Source organism: Gekko japonicus, unplaced genomic scaffold (assembly GCF_001447785.1).
Source record: "Gekko japonicus isolate JY-2015 unplaced genomic scaffold, Gekko_japonicus_V1.1 scaffold255, whole genome shotgun sequence".
Lineage (NCBI taxonomy): Eukaryota > Metazoa > Chordata > Lepidosauria > Squamata > Gekkonidae > Gekko > Gekko japonicus.
The window spans coordinates 791,211-805,142 of NW_015160843.1; the positions used below are offsets into that span (position 1 = coordinate 791,211).

Genomic DNA, 13,932 nt, shown 5'->3' on the forward strand with positions numbered 1-13,932 from the left:
TGTTCATTGTTGCAACCTCTGCAGCACACGCACCCATCCACATCTTGCAGTCCTTTCTTAGAGCTAGGATCTGAACCCAAGGATTTATCTTGATGCAACTGTGCCTATGCAAACAAACAAACATACACATGGCAGTAAAGAAATCACCAGTGTGATGTCACCAAGGAAGCAATTATGTATTACTTCATATGGATTCCTCCCTCCTTTCTTTTCCCACATTTTAAAAGTAACTTAACACTCCATTGTATCACTGCCTGCCAGCCTATCCTTCCCCGATAAATGAAGACCCTTAAGTAATATTAAGAACTTACTGGAAATTAATACGCATTAGGGCAGGTTTTGGGGCCAACTAGCTGCTTAGAGAGTGCTTAGAGCATCAGTCCCTCTCAATCCCATTGCCCTTGTCATATAAAGTTATCCTAGACCCTAATCCTTCCCTCCCATCCTCCCTCCTTCCTTTCCTTTGGCAGAACCCTATAAAAATCCCCTTTGGATCCTGGCTCTGCCAGTCCCAGGACATAGATGAGGGCAGACATACCAGCTCTGTGTTCCCTTAGGGGATTTGCTCTTTTTTTAGAATTTTTTAAAAAATAATAAGATTTGGGTGGAAGCCTCCCAATTAAATTTGCTGAAAAACAACAATATTATAACTCCTCATTAGCAATCATGAATGGAACAGAAGGTATTAATTTTTATGTGCCACTGTCCAATAAAACAGGGCTGGTTCGGAGCCCCTTTGAATATCCCCAGTATTACTTAGCTGATCCATGGAAGTTCAAAGTTTTGTCCTTCTACATGTTCTTTCTCATCGTTGTTGGGATGCCTCTCAACGGCCTCACCCTTTTTGTGACCTTCCAGCATAAGAAGCTACGGCAGCCACTGAACTACATCTTGGTCAACCTGGCAGCAGCAAACCTCGTGACAGTCTGCTGTGGTTTCACTGTCACCTTCTATGCTTCCTGGTATGCCTACTTTGTATTTGGTCCCATTGGCTGTACCATTGAAGGCTTCTTTGCAACAATTGGAGGTAAGTGACATGAGGGGGATAGTGAGCAGCATTGCAAGAAAGGATTGACATATATGTAGCGGGGGGGCGGGCTTTAATGTAATTGACTGATGTTGCTCTGCATATGCTGAATTCTCCCATGTATCATGCATAGGATCCAACACAACTGCAAAAAGCTGGTCCATGCTGTGATTATTTGAAGCATTCCAGAATCTACCAGCTTTATATCATAAAGCTCACTAATAAAACTTCAAAAATCAAGAAAAATATAGGAGAAATGCTATTAAAATTAGTAATAATTTACTGGAACAAAGGGATATAGGAGAAATGCTATTAAAATTTAAAAAAAGCACTTTCCCTTGCATTAATTATTTATTCTGAACTAAAAGTCAAATATGCCTGTTTATCATTTTGCTTTGAAGCAATAGTACCTCCCCAATATGTTCCCCTTTTCTTTATCTCAGTCCAAATTATACCGAGCATTAGGGGTTGGATGGAAAGAACCATGAGCACAACTCAGTTGGTGGAACAGATCCTTCCCATCTCCTCTGACCTTCTGCAGATTTTCACACAACTGCCTAAGCTGCTCCTGAGGGACAGGGGTCCCTTGAAAACCTTGTGGGTTACAGCATGGGAGGTGGCGGGGTAAGGGCTGAAGGCATCATGGCAAATCACAAGCAGAAGCCCATCCTCTGCCTCCTCTATGCAGGTTCAGGCAGTTGAGACTGCTTTAAATGTGACAAGATTCTCGCATAGAAAGCAACACAGCAACACCATGTCTGTTTCTCTATGGATGGGTTGTGTGGCAGTTCCTACAAAAATATATGGTCCACGTAGAAATTCTCCCATCTCTGAAGCAGATTGTATTCTGAACCTAGGAAATCTGTTGGAGTTGTTTTTATTTGTAGCATCCTCAGCAAATGATGATGCTCTGCTTCTCCCTTTCCAACAGTACATTCTTCTTTCTGTTTCTAAAACAAAAGAGATTCTGGCTAGGTACATAGAACCAAAGTCCGTCCCTGGTGAAACCATACTGACATCACACCGGGGCTAAACACTGTCTTGGGTTTTAATATTATTAGCAGCTTTAAAGACTCCAGGAAGAGAAAATCAGTGTGATCTCTGCCACATGAGTTGCGTGTGTGTGTGAGAGAGTTCACATCCATAAAATGAAAACACTACTATTCTACCCATGAGATACATAGTGTTTTTTTAAAAAAATTGGGGCTGCAGGTGGAAAAAGAAGAACTGTTCATCTGAAGGAAAATATATTATTAACAAATTAAAATCTCACTCCTAACTAGATCATAAACCATGTCCATGTTGTTATTGCTTCTGCTTGAGAAGAATCCCATGTACTGCAGACTTTTCAAATTTTGCCTGATACTCCAATAAATGAAAAATGTCACTTCTTATTCTGTTGGACATATTTCCAGAAGGGGCTGCAGAGGGACACAGCTGGTGCAGTTTCCATATTGTGAAAGGAGTCAGAGCACATCTGTGCAGTGCTTCATATGGCAACCGGAAATGTTCTTGCAGAGCACAGCTCTTAAAATCTACAGAAGCCTCACACAGCATTGATCCTCCTCCAGTTTTATATTGCTGATAGGCGTAATTGCAGAATGGGCTCTGCTATGTACAAAAGGGGATGTTTTATGTGCATCATTTCCTACTGTAGTTCTGAGAATGATCCACAAGAAAAAAATACCTGCCTTTTCCAAGAAGGGTTTCCAGTGTTTTTAGAGGTATATTGATGCACTCAAGTTACTGCATGAGAAGCTGCTGTACAATGTGCTCTGCAATATGTCACACTTCAGAATATTAATGTGCCTTCTCCCACAGCTTATGGCCTTTAAAAAGCTGTCAGAGGTTTTTTTATACACAGCCAAAGAGATCCAACCAAAATGAGCCACTTCTAAAGTTTAATTGATTTCAGTAGGAAGAGGTACTAACAGGTGAACATTCATTCTAAGGTAGAGCAAGATGAAGTAATTCCTGATGATGAGGAATTTAGTAGGGGTCAAGTTCGGTCAAAAAAAGAGAGAAGAAAATATGATCTAGTTCAGTTGAGGTTTGATGGAATGGAAAAGGAAGTAGATTTCTATGTGGTCCATCAGGAAGAAGAAAACTGACTCAGACATCTCATGGAACATCTGAGAGGTGACCTAAAGACAGAAATACATTGAGAAATACAAACAGTCCTTTATCCCTAGTGTGAGGGTAAACATTTCCTGAATAATTCACTAGCATCTTTTAAAAGTGATCTAAATACTCCTTTAGGATATGGCTGCAAGTTGCTTGCTTTGGGGATTAGATGCACTTATTTAACTTCTGAGACTGTGCATGCCAAACCCTCCCCCCACAACACCGCAGATAGAAGCAATTACAAGACAGGCACAGGTTATGCAGACTGCACAGCTTATGCAGATTTTCCTTTCACCACTTGAGGATGCTTTTTGTGTGTGTGAAGAGTGGTTATGGCAATTCTAATTGTGTGCTGCAGTACCCGCTCAAGATCTGGAGCAATTGTTTTGAATCCGTAGCTGAGGTCAAAGCAAATAACCTTTCCCCCAAGTATGAGCAGTGCTGGTTGCCTTTGGTAAGCAACCCAAACCTAGCCATGTAAAATCTAGCTGGCTATTTGTTGTTGTTGTTCAGTCGCACAGTCGAGCCTGACTCTTCGTGACCCCATGGACCAGCTCCCGCCAGGCCCTCCTGTCTTCTGCCGTCCTCTGAAGTTGGCTCAATTTCATGTTCGTTGCATCTATGACACTGTCTAACCATCTCATCCTTTGCCGTCCCCGTCTTCTTTGACCTTCAATCTTTCCCAGCATCAGGGTCTTCTCCAGTGAGTGCTCCCTTCTCATTTGGTGGCCAAAGTATTTGAGCTTCAGTTTCATTATCTGGCCTTCCAGGGAACAGTCAGGGTTGATTTCTTTGAGGATTGACTGATTTGATCTCCTTGCAGTCCAAGGAACTCTCAAGAGTCTTCTCCAGCACCATAGTTCAAAAGAATCTATTCTTCGGCGCTCGGCCTTCCTTATAGTCCAACTCTCGCAGCCATACATGACTACTGGGAATACCATTGCTTGGACCATGCAGACTTTTGTTGGCAGGGTGATGTCTCTACTTTTTATCATGCTGTTGAGGTTCGCCATCGCTTTCCCGTGAAGTCTGTCACTACTTCCACGACTTCCCCTTCTATTTGCCAAGGAGTGATGGGGCCGGATGCCATGATCTTAGTTTTTTTGATGTTGAGCTTCAAGCCCACTTTTGCGCTCTCCTCTTTTACCCTGAGCAAGAGGCTCTTTAGGTCCTCTTCACTTTTTGCCATTAGAGTGGTATCGTCTGCATATCTGAGGAGCTGGCTATTGGCTAACCTTAATTCCTGCTCTCCCCCACAAAATTGAGCAGGATAGAAATGTTGACTATTAATCAGAAATGGGGGGAAAATGTCTCAGAAGAAGGAAGAAATAAAAATGAACAGAACCGGAACAAAGGATTTCTGATGTCCACACAGCCTCATTAGGGCATGTTGTCAGACAGGAAAGAAAAAAAAGGCAAGCTACACCTGAAAGCCTTTCCAACACAAAACCCCTGTGTTCTTATCACCAGATAATCACATGCTGGGGGCATTAGCAGGCTTATGGCACAGCCTTAACTCAGATAATCCCCTGAGTTTTGATTACTCTGATAAATAGATTAACAGACTCAGATGTTCATGTACACAGACAAAGTCTGACAAAGCCTGTGTCACTGTTGGTATTTTAGCCATGTAACAAATGGCTCTCAGTAGATTTCCCATGGCTGTATATGTGCCACAGCTGCCATTATTGGTTTCCATGGCCTTGCAGAACATCACCTTGTTCAATGTGTATTTTGATGAACTCTTAGGAAAGGGGAACTGTGAGTCTCCTGACTCCCCATCTGTGTTGGGACATGCATACCCTACTTCTGTGTTCTCTTAAAAGGTCTTCCACAGCTTGCCAACTGATATCACATTTCTCTGTATTTGACTTAAACTCCCCATTACTACTTGCAGGTCAAGTTGCACTCTGGTCGCTGGTGGTCCTGGCCATAGAGCGCTATATCGTGATATGCAAACCTATGGGCAACTTCCGCTTCTCTGCCACTCATGCCATAATGGGCATTGCTTTTACTTGGTTTATGGCCTTAGCCTGTGCAGGTCCACCTCTGTTTGGTTGGTCCAGGTAAGTGGAATTATCCTTTTATATTCGGTAAATTATTGCACTGTCTAAATGCTCTCAAATCAAATGTTCTAGGAATTGCCTAGTCATGCAGTAATTATGGCAGCAGCTATAAACCCGATCCTCATCTACTTTCATTAGCATCAACCATATTAATTTTACATAGGTTGGTGCCTGATATAGGACAGCAAATACCAAAATGAGAATTAAGCTCTGACCTTTGTCACTTTCTAAGCAGTCCATTGGACTGCATAGCCATGGATCTTTGTGAATGGGACCCCTAGGTTAATATGGGGACTTGTCGGTATGATTTCCCAGTCAGTTGATCCCTCTACCATCCACGTCTCCTTGTTGTGTTATACCTAGAGCACAATGGAGGCACCTAGATTTCAAAGGGAAGCATCTTTCTCAATGCAACAGTTCAGTCTCTCATATTTGTCCAATGTGCCAGTGCATTGAACTTGTGGGTTGAATGGCTTGGTGATTGTATGAATACATCACAATGCAACCCAGCTTTCCCTGCAATACTGCTAAAATGATAAAAGCACAGCAAACATAAGTTGGGCTGTAAATATGTGCCCAAGTATGGCCAAGTACTCAGTCAAATCTGCCTTGTGGAAAGCAGCAGCCTTGCACACTATTCATTCTGTGCAGGGCTATTTTGGGGCAGGAACACACAGGAACGAAGTCCCAGCTGGCTTCAGAGTAGGCCACGCCCACTACAGCCCAAACCTCTGCGTGTGCCTGGCTACAGAGGGAAGGCCTGGAGAGCGACCCCCCCCGGCGACTTCAAGGCGGGCAGGCCAGGCCCCCCCCGGAAGGATCGGGGAGGCATTTAAATGCCTCCCTGTGCCTTTCCCAGCCTTCCCTTCCCTTCAAGGGGGGCTTGCCCGGACAGGTCAAGGGAAGGCATGGGGGTGTGGCCTAATATGCTAATGAGCTTTGCCGTCAGGGGTGTGGCCTATTATGCGAATGAGTTCCTGCTGGGCTTTTTCTGATTCTGTGTCTTCCCATGTGGATCAGTAATAGTCCTCAAACTGTTTGCTTTGAGATCCTTCTTGAAATTAGTAGGCACATTGATGAACAAAAACTATTGAGGCAGACTCAGCAGGGTTCTGTAAGGAAGATCTTGTCTCACTAACCTGTTAGTGTTCTTTGAGGGAGTGAACAAAGATGTGGACAAGGGGGACCCAATAAATGTTGTTTACCTTGACTTCCAGAAAGCTTTTGATAAAGTTCTTCATCAAAGGCTCCTAAGTAACCTCAAAAACCACAGGATAAAAGGACAAGTCCTTTTGTGAATCAAAAACTTGCTAATTAATACGTAACAGAGAGTGAGTATAAATGGTAGAATGTCTCAGTGGAGGGTGGTAAGCAGTGGGGTACCACAGGGATCAGTACTTGGTCCGATGCTTTTTAACTTGTTCATTAATGATTTGGAGTTGGGAGTAAGCAGTGAAGTGGCTAAATTTGCTGATGACACAAAGTTGTTCAGGGTGGTGAGAACCACGGAGTATTGTGAGGCACTCTAAAGGGATCAATTGAGGATGGGCAAGTGGGCATCAATGTGGCAAATGGGGTTCAGTGTGGCCAAGTGCAAAGTGATGCACATTGGAGCCAAAAATCCTAAATATAAATACACGTTGATGGTGGTCCGAAGTAGCAGAGACTGACCAAGAGAGAGATATTGGAGTCATATTAGATAACTCAATGAAAATGTCTAGACAGTGTGCAACTGCAATAAAAAAGGTCAACGCTATGCTGGGGATTATTAGGAAGGGAACTGAAAACACCGGCAAGGGCGGGCGTCTGATCGCATTTCCGGTGGCATCCGCCGCCCGCCCATGTCCCCTTGCAAACAAGGTTTTTTTCCCCCAAGTCTCCGTGGATGCGCACAAGCACCCAACGGAGCATGCACATTTTTGGTGTACACAACAAAAAAACCCACCCATTTGCCGCACCGCGCGCTTCTTTGTTGCGCGCAGGATCGTCCTGTGATCAGCACCTCTCCCTTCCCACGGAACCTCCACGGGACCTCCACGGAACCTCCAGGGGAGGTCTGATCGAGTAACTACGCGTTAGTTTGCTCTGGGGCAAACAGCCACGCTCCCCCCCCACAGTTTCCTGCCCGTATGACCGGAGCCTGTGTACACTTCTGGTCACCACACCTCAAAAAGGATATTATAGCATTGGAAAAAGTCCAGAGAAGGGCAACTAGAATGACAAGAGGGTTGGAACACTTTCCCTATGAAGAAAGGTTAAAACACTTGGGGCTCTTTAGCTTGGAGAAATGACGGCTGAGGGGTGACATGATCGAGGTTTATAAGATTATGTATGGGATAGAGCAGGTTGAGAAAGAAGTACTTTTCTCCCTTTCTCTCAATACAAGTACTCGTGGGCGCTCAATGAAATTGCTAAGCAGTCGGGTTAGAACAGATAAAAACACTCTTCTTCACCCAAAGAGTGATGAACACATGGAATTCACTGCCACAGGAGGTGGCGGCGGCTACAAGCATGGACAGCATCAAGAGGGAATTAGATAAGCATATGGAGCAGAAGTCCATCAGTGGCTATTAGCCACAAGGTATAGATAGGAACTCTCAGGCTGTGGCAAGTGATGCTCCGTATGCTTGGTGGTTGGGTGGAGGGGGGTAACAGTGGGAGAGCTTCTAGTGTCCTGGCTCCACTGCTGGATCTCCTGATGGCACCTGGTATTTGTAGCCACTGTGTGACAGAGTGTTGGACTAGATGGGCCATTGGCCTGATCCAACATTGGCTTCTCTTATGTTCTTATGTTCTAACTCCAGACCAGTGTTCCCTCTAAGCTGAGTGAGTGTGAGCCAGCTCACAGTTTTTTAGCCTCCGGCTCACACATTTTTGTCTTCGCTCAGGAAGGAGGGCTCCAGAGCAAACCAATTGATGCAGCAGCCCAATCGCTCGCTCACAACTTTCATGCCAGTCACTCACAAAGTAGAATTTTTGCTCACAAGACTCCACGGCTTAGAGGGAGCATTGCTCCAGACTATAGCATTATCCCTCTAAATTAAACTTTCCCTAATATTTCAGTCTAGTCTTGCACCCATACATTAGGATCACAGATATGGCTATTTCTAAGCAACAAAGCATTTAATTACAGTAAATTAAAAGCAAGAAGTAACTGCAGCCTGGGGTTGTCCTGAACCTTCTGTTAGTCAGTCTAGAAAATCTAAGCCACTAAGCAAAGAAGAGAAAAAATAGAAAGAAAAGGAATACAGTCTCTGTACTTAGCTTGTGAGCTTAGTCTAAGTGCTGGCTGCCTGTAAAGCAATTGTCTAAAGCCATGTGCCACCTGCTGTGCTCCACTTAACAGCTGCTTTTCCTCTGGAGACCCCAAGGCCTACTTGTGCATGAATGGATGTGCCACGTGCACAGAGCACAGATACACACACACAGATACACAACATCTATTTCTGCTCCAGCAGGCACTAGCCTCAGCAAAAGTGCAAGTCCCATTTTGTCAGTCTTTCATCACTCCATAACCCCTATGCATTTGAGTATTTCTCAAAGCCTCTGGTGAATAACACAAGTTGAAAATTTTCCTGTGTAGCTGATTTCCATTTACTGCTGATTAACAATACTGGGAAGGGACTGGGTGATAATTTGATTTGGAGCATGGTGCTGGGAAGCTTGCATTGCCTCAGTTTTTGTTTACAGTTTAATGGAAAGACTAGGGCATTCTCTGCCATGTCTATTCAGTGCAACCATTCCCAGCTTTCCAACAGAGAAATAGTCCCCACTGAATCCATCTATCTTGCCAAATCAAGGTTTGAGCAAGCAAAGAACATAGACAATACAAGGACAGGGTCAGATAGAGCTTTTCCCCTTTACACAAGGACCTGAATCCAAAGAGCTACTTTAAGTACACTCAAGGGCTTAGATGTGCACAGTGGGATTTTTTGACTTGTTTCCTTCGAACACAAGAGCCCTGTGCCGTATCGCAAACTGCTTTTCAATGTTACCTCATTTTCAAAAGAGGCTTGCCATGCCACATTGAGGGCTGCTGTTCACGAATGATAAGTTCAAAGCATTCTTGGCTGTGTGGTGCTAGCAGTGTGATTCTTTTGTTCTCAGCTAAACAGTTTTGTGTGTGACTGTTCTAGGACAAAAAATGTCCCCAACAGATGTGGCTGTTCTGGGATAGTCAACTTCAGGGCAAATATTGGGAAACACAAAATCAGTTGTGACATTTGAACCTCTCACTGCAGTCCATGCACACCCAGGCATACTTGGGGAGAAAGTAGGTCAGAAGGTACACCATCACTCTGATAGCAGAAACCACACTTGCTGCAAACCTGATAGGCATATAGTAGGTACTTCTCAGATACTGGCAATCCTCATTATGTCTGATAAATCTTCTCCGGTATTGATCAAAAAACCAACTGTTATTCCAGGGTTGAGATAACAATTCCCTATCTGCACCAAAAGGGTATCAGCAATGTCCTATTACTCTGCCCATCAGAAGTTGTTAACTGTCTTTTACCTCTTTCAGATTCTGAGGCCCAAGATACATGTTACTAGGAATTATGGCTGCTACCAACCTGTATTTCCTCCCTTGTCAAATAATGTAAATGAAAGAAGGCACATGACATGACACCATAGGAGATTGTGTCTCCTCATTTCTGCTCAGCTTCATTGGCTGTTGCCGGAAGAAATGGGTTGGGATGGAGTGGGGGTGCCACAAGAACCAGAGGCTGGGCAAAGAAAACTTGGTTGCTAGGTCTTAGTTTTAGTAGGGGGCATACAACATAGACACGTTTCAAGGAAACTGGCATTTGTGCCTAAAAATTCAACTTCTTCCTCTATTACCTTCAGCAAGAGCTTAGTATACAGTTACCCTGAGGAACCCAAGTAATCCCTGTTACCTTCCTCATCCTGTTTGCCAGAAAATCAGCAGGTGACTGCCAACCACACACTTAGCTGTGCAGAACTGAGAATAAATTACTATTCTTCTGGTGTGATTGTCACTGGGATGCATCAGTTCTCCATAAAATGAACTTCCGTGGTTTCTAGACATCATACCATTGCCTGACTGTGACAATGTTCACTAGAGATTAATGGTTTCTTCAAATTCCCAATGCTGTGGACATTCCATGTTGACTGATGACTTTAGAATGAGCAAGAAGCTGACTTACTTCCAATGAAGCATTTCTTTGGTCAAAACAACCTCTCACATTTACACAAAGGACAGTCAGCCTAGAATGGAGACTCAAAACTGAATGTTCTTTGTGTGTGTAAGGTGCTGTCAAGTTGCAGCCAATTTATGGTGACCCCAGCAAGGGGCTTCAGTGGCAAGTGAGAAGCAGGGGTGGTTTGCCATTGCCTTCCTCTGCAGAGTTTTTCTTGGAGATCTCACTTCCAAATACCAATCCTGCTTAGCTTCTGAGATCTAACAAGATTGGGCTATACTATGCCACCATCCTGACCAAATGTTCTTTAACAAAGGCCTAAGGTCACTTATTAGTTAGCATAGCGCAGATCTACTCTAGGTTTGGATGGAGTTTTTGGACAGTGATGTGGGCTAAATGTGGAGTATCAAGTTTACATTAAAGGTTGAGAAAAGGGGTGAAATAATTATGGCTATTGCAAGAGATTTAGGCACATTAGGTGTTAGGGTGGGAGGGCATAGAAATGACAGAAAACTGATGAGGTGGAACCTCCTGACACAAAGGCACTTTGGAATGGTCATGACTTCAATTAATGCTATCAGCTGGGGATGTGTGGGGGGCCTTCTTCTCACACTTCCCGAGAAAAGTTGCTAGTTCTCGAGAAACCTTTTTGATTCCCTCAGAATTTATGTTTTACCTCAGTGTGAAATGAATCTCCAAATTCCCTTTAAAATTTTGCTTTTGGTAAAAATTGATGGCATCCTGAGGATGTGTGGATTCCCTTTGAGAAATTGTGCTAGTTTTATCCTTTTTTTTTCTTCTTCTTTGACATATCTTGGATCACCCAAACAAAAACCTCCCACTTCAGCTCAAAATTTGTTCTCTGTGTGAAATGTACTAGCAAGTTTACTGTCAGTCATTAATTTTATCACATGCTGGGCTCTGGTTTCTGAGCCAGTGAGTCTTGTCTTGTTCCAAAGGTTTTTATATAACATTAAAAATCCTAATTCTCTCCTTTTGCTTGTTCTCTTGGTTGGCAGATTTATACCTGAGGGAATGCAGTGCTCCTGTGGTCCAGACTATTATACTCTCAATCCTGATTTCCACAATGAATCCTATGTCATCTACATGTTTACTGTCCACTTTACCACCCCCATGGTAGTCATCTTCTTTTCGTATGGACGACTTGTATGCAAAGTCCGAGAGGTAGTGTACCTGTCTTCATATTTCAGGTGTGGGAAGGAAGAAGCTGACAGTGACATAAAGCTTGATTTACAAGCTTCTCTTACATCATCAATATCATTCAAGGGTTGCTGCAAAGTTATGTTGTTGATGAGCATGTGCTTTCCTTTTATCTCCTAAATTTTTATCTTTTATAAGTTTTATAATTTTTATCATTATAAAGGAGACAAAGAAGGGAGAGACTCTGAAAGGGGAGGATCATAATTCAGTTGCAATATGTGTCTTTGGAAACTGCATATCAGCAAGTCTCTGAAACAGAACCCATTGAGAACCTCAGTCTCTGTTTTTCAGCTTCTCAGTCCCCAATGTTTAGGGTTGCCAATCCCCTGGCAGAGGCAGTGACTCCCTGCTGACTATTGTTTCTCCCCACCCCTTGGAGAGGTGGCAGGAGAAAAAAAAATAAATGGCAGTTGAGCTGATGGCATGACATCACTTTTGGGGGAAACCTGGAAGTGACATCGCACCTCTCTATGAAGTGCTAGAAACTATGGTGTTACCATAGAGTTTCTGGCAATTTCTAGAGAGGTCACTTCCACTTCCAGTTTTTCCCTGGAAGTGACATCAAGTCACTGCTGATGGCTGCCTCCCATGTCCCCTAAGTCTCTGACGGGTTCTAGACAACCAGTTCCATGTCACCATCTTAATGAGCTAATGAATGCATGAAACTAGTCCTTGCTATTGCCACTGGAATTTAATTGTCAGCTGTGACGGGCAGGGAAAGAAAGTTTTGCTTCCCCAGCAGGGCACTGCAGGGATTCTGAGAAGGGGTACCAAGCATTCAAAATCCCCCAAGTCTGGGTTGTTTGGTGGTGGTGGTGGGGGGGTGTCCTGTGGCATAATGCCTCAAATCTCAGAACTTTAGAAACAACTAGAAGCCCCTTTGGAATCCATAATAGCTCACTTTAGCCCTTTGCTTGACTTGGAATCAGCATATGCCCTGCTGCACTAAAGTGTCACTTGGTATGTTTTCCAGTTAGGTGAAGGATTAGAGACAGAGACTGTGAATTCCTAGGGATGGTTTCGCCTTCTTCTCATGTGTGTGGACTGGTGAATTCCCTTGTGTGTGAGGGACTGCATTTTAAATGTGCTAGGGGCCAGAGGGAATCTTTTTCTGGAGGTCTGGGGTGGCTGCACTCTGTGGAGGTGAACACATATGAAACTGCCTGACTCTGAATCAGAGTATTGGTATCTCCAGGTGGTGAACAAACATGTGGACAAGGGGGATCCAATAGATATAGTTTACCTTGACTTCCAGAAAGCTTTTGATAAAGTTCCTCATCAAAGGCTCCTAAGTAAGCTCAAAATCATGGGATAAAAGGACAAGTCATTTTATGGATCAAAAATTGGCTAATTAATAGAAAACAGAGAGTGAGTATAAATGGGCAACTTTCTCAGTGGAGGGAGGTAAGCAGTGGGGTACCGCAGGGATCAGTACTTGGTCCACTGCTTTTTAACTTATTCATTAATGATTTGGAGTTGGGAGTAAGCAGTGAAGTGGCTAAATTTGCGGATGATACGAAGTTGTTCAGGGTGGTGAAAACCAGTGAGGATTGTGAGGCACTCCAAAGGATCTGTCCAAAGTTGGGCGAGTGGGCGTCAACATGGCAAATGGGGTTCAATGTGGCCAAGTGCAAGGTGATGCACATTGGAGCCAAAAATCCTAAATATAAATACACATTGATGGGGTCTGAACTGGCAGAGACAGATCAAGAGAGAGATCTTGGAGTTGTAGTGGATAACTCACTGAAAATGTCGAGACAGTGTGTGACTGCAATAAAGAAGGCCAATGCTATGCTGGGGATTATTAGGAAGGGTATTGAAAACAGATCAGCCAATATAATAATGCCCCTATATAAATCAATGGTGCGACCTCATCTGGAATACTGTGTGCAATTCTGGTCACCACACCTTAAAAAGGATATTATAGCTTTGGAAAAAGTGCAGAAAAGGGCAACTCGAATGATAAAAGGGTTGGAACACTTTCCCTATGAGGAAAGGTTAAAGCGCTTAGGGCTCTTTAGCTTGGAGAAAAGACGACTGAGGGGTGACATGATCGAGGTTTATAAGATTATGCATGGGAAAGAGCAGGTAAAGAAAGAGGTACTTTTCTCCCTTTCTCACAATACAAGAACTCGTGGGCACTCCATGAAATTGCTGAGCGGTCGGGTTAGAACGGATAAAAGGAAGTACTTCTTCACCCAAAGAGTGATTAACACTTGGAATTCACTGCCACAGGAAGTGGTGGCAGCTACAAGCATGGACGGCTTCAAAAGGGAATTAGATAAGCATATGGAGCAGAGGTCCATCAGTGGCTATTAGCCACAAGGTATAG

General features: G+C 43.7%; 1 protein-coding gene across 1 annotated transcript in view; it reads left to right on the forward strand.

The window, feature by feature from the left end:
* The first annotated feature begins 666 nt into the window (after positions 1–666).
* The window catches only part of LOC107117491 (blue-sensitive opsin P467), a 15,632-nt gene continuing 2,366 nt past the window's right edge, over positions 667–13,932 (forward strand). The window contains exons 1-3 of the mRNA XM_015419621.1: positions 667–1,027; positions 5,049–5,217; positions 11,399–11,564. Of these exons, the coding sequence (XP_015275107.1) occupies positions 667–1,027; positions 5,049–5,217; positions 11,399–11,564 (696 nt within the window). The remainder of the gene's footprint in view (positions 1,028–5,048; positions 5,218–11,398; positions 11,565–13,932) is intronic.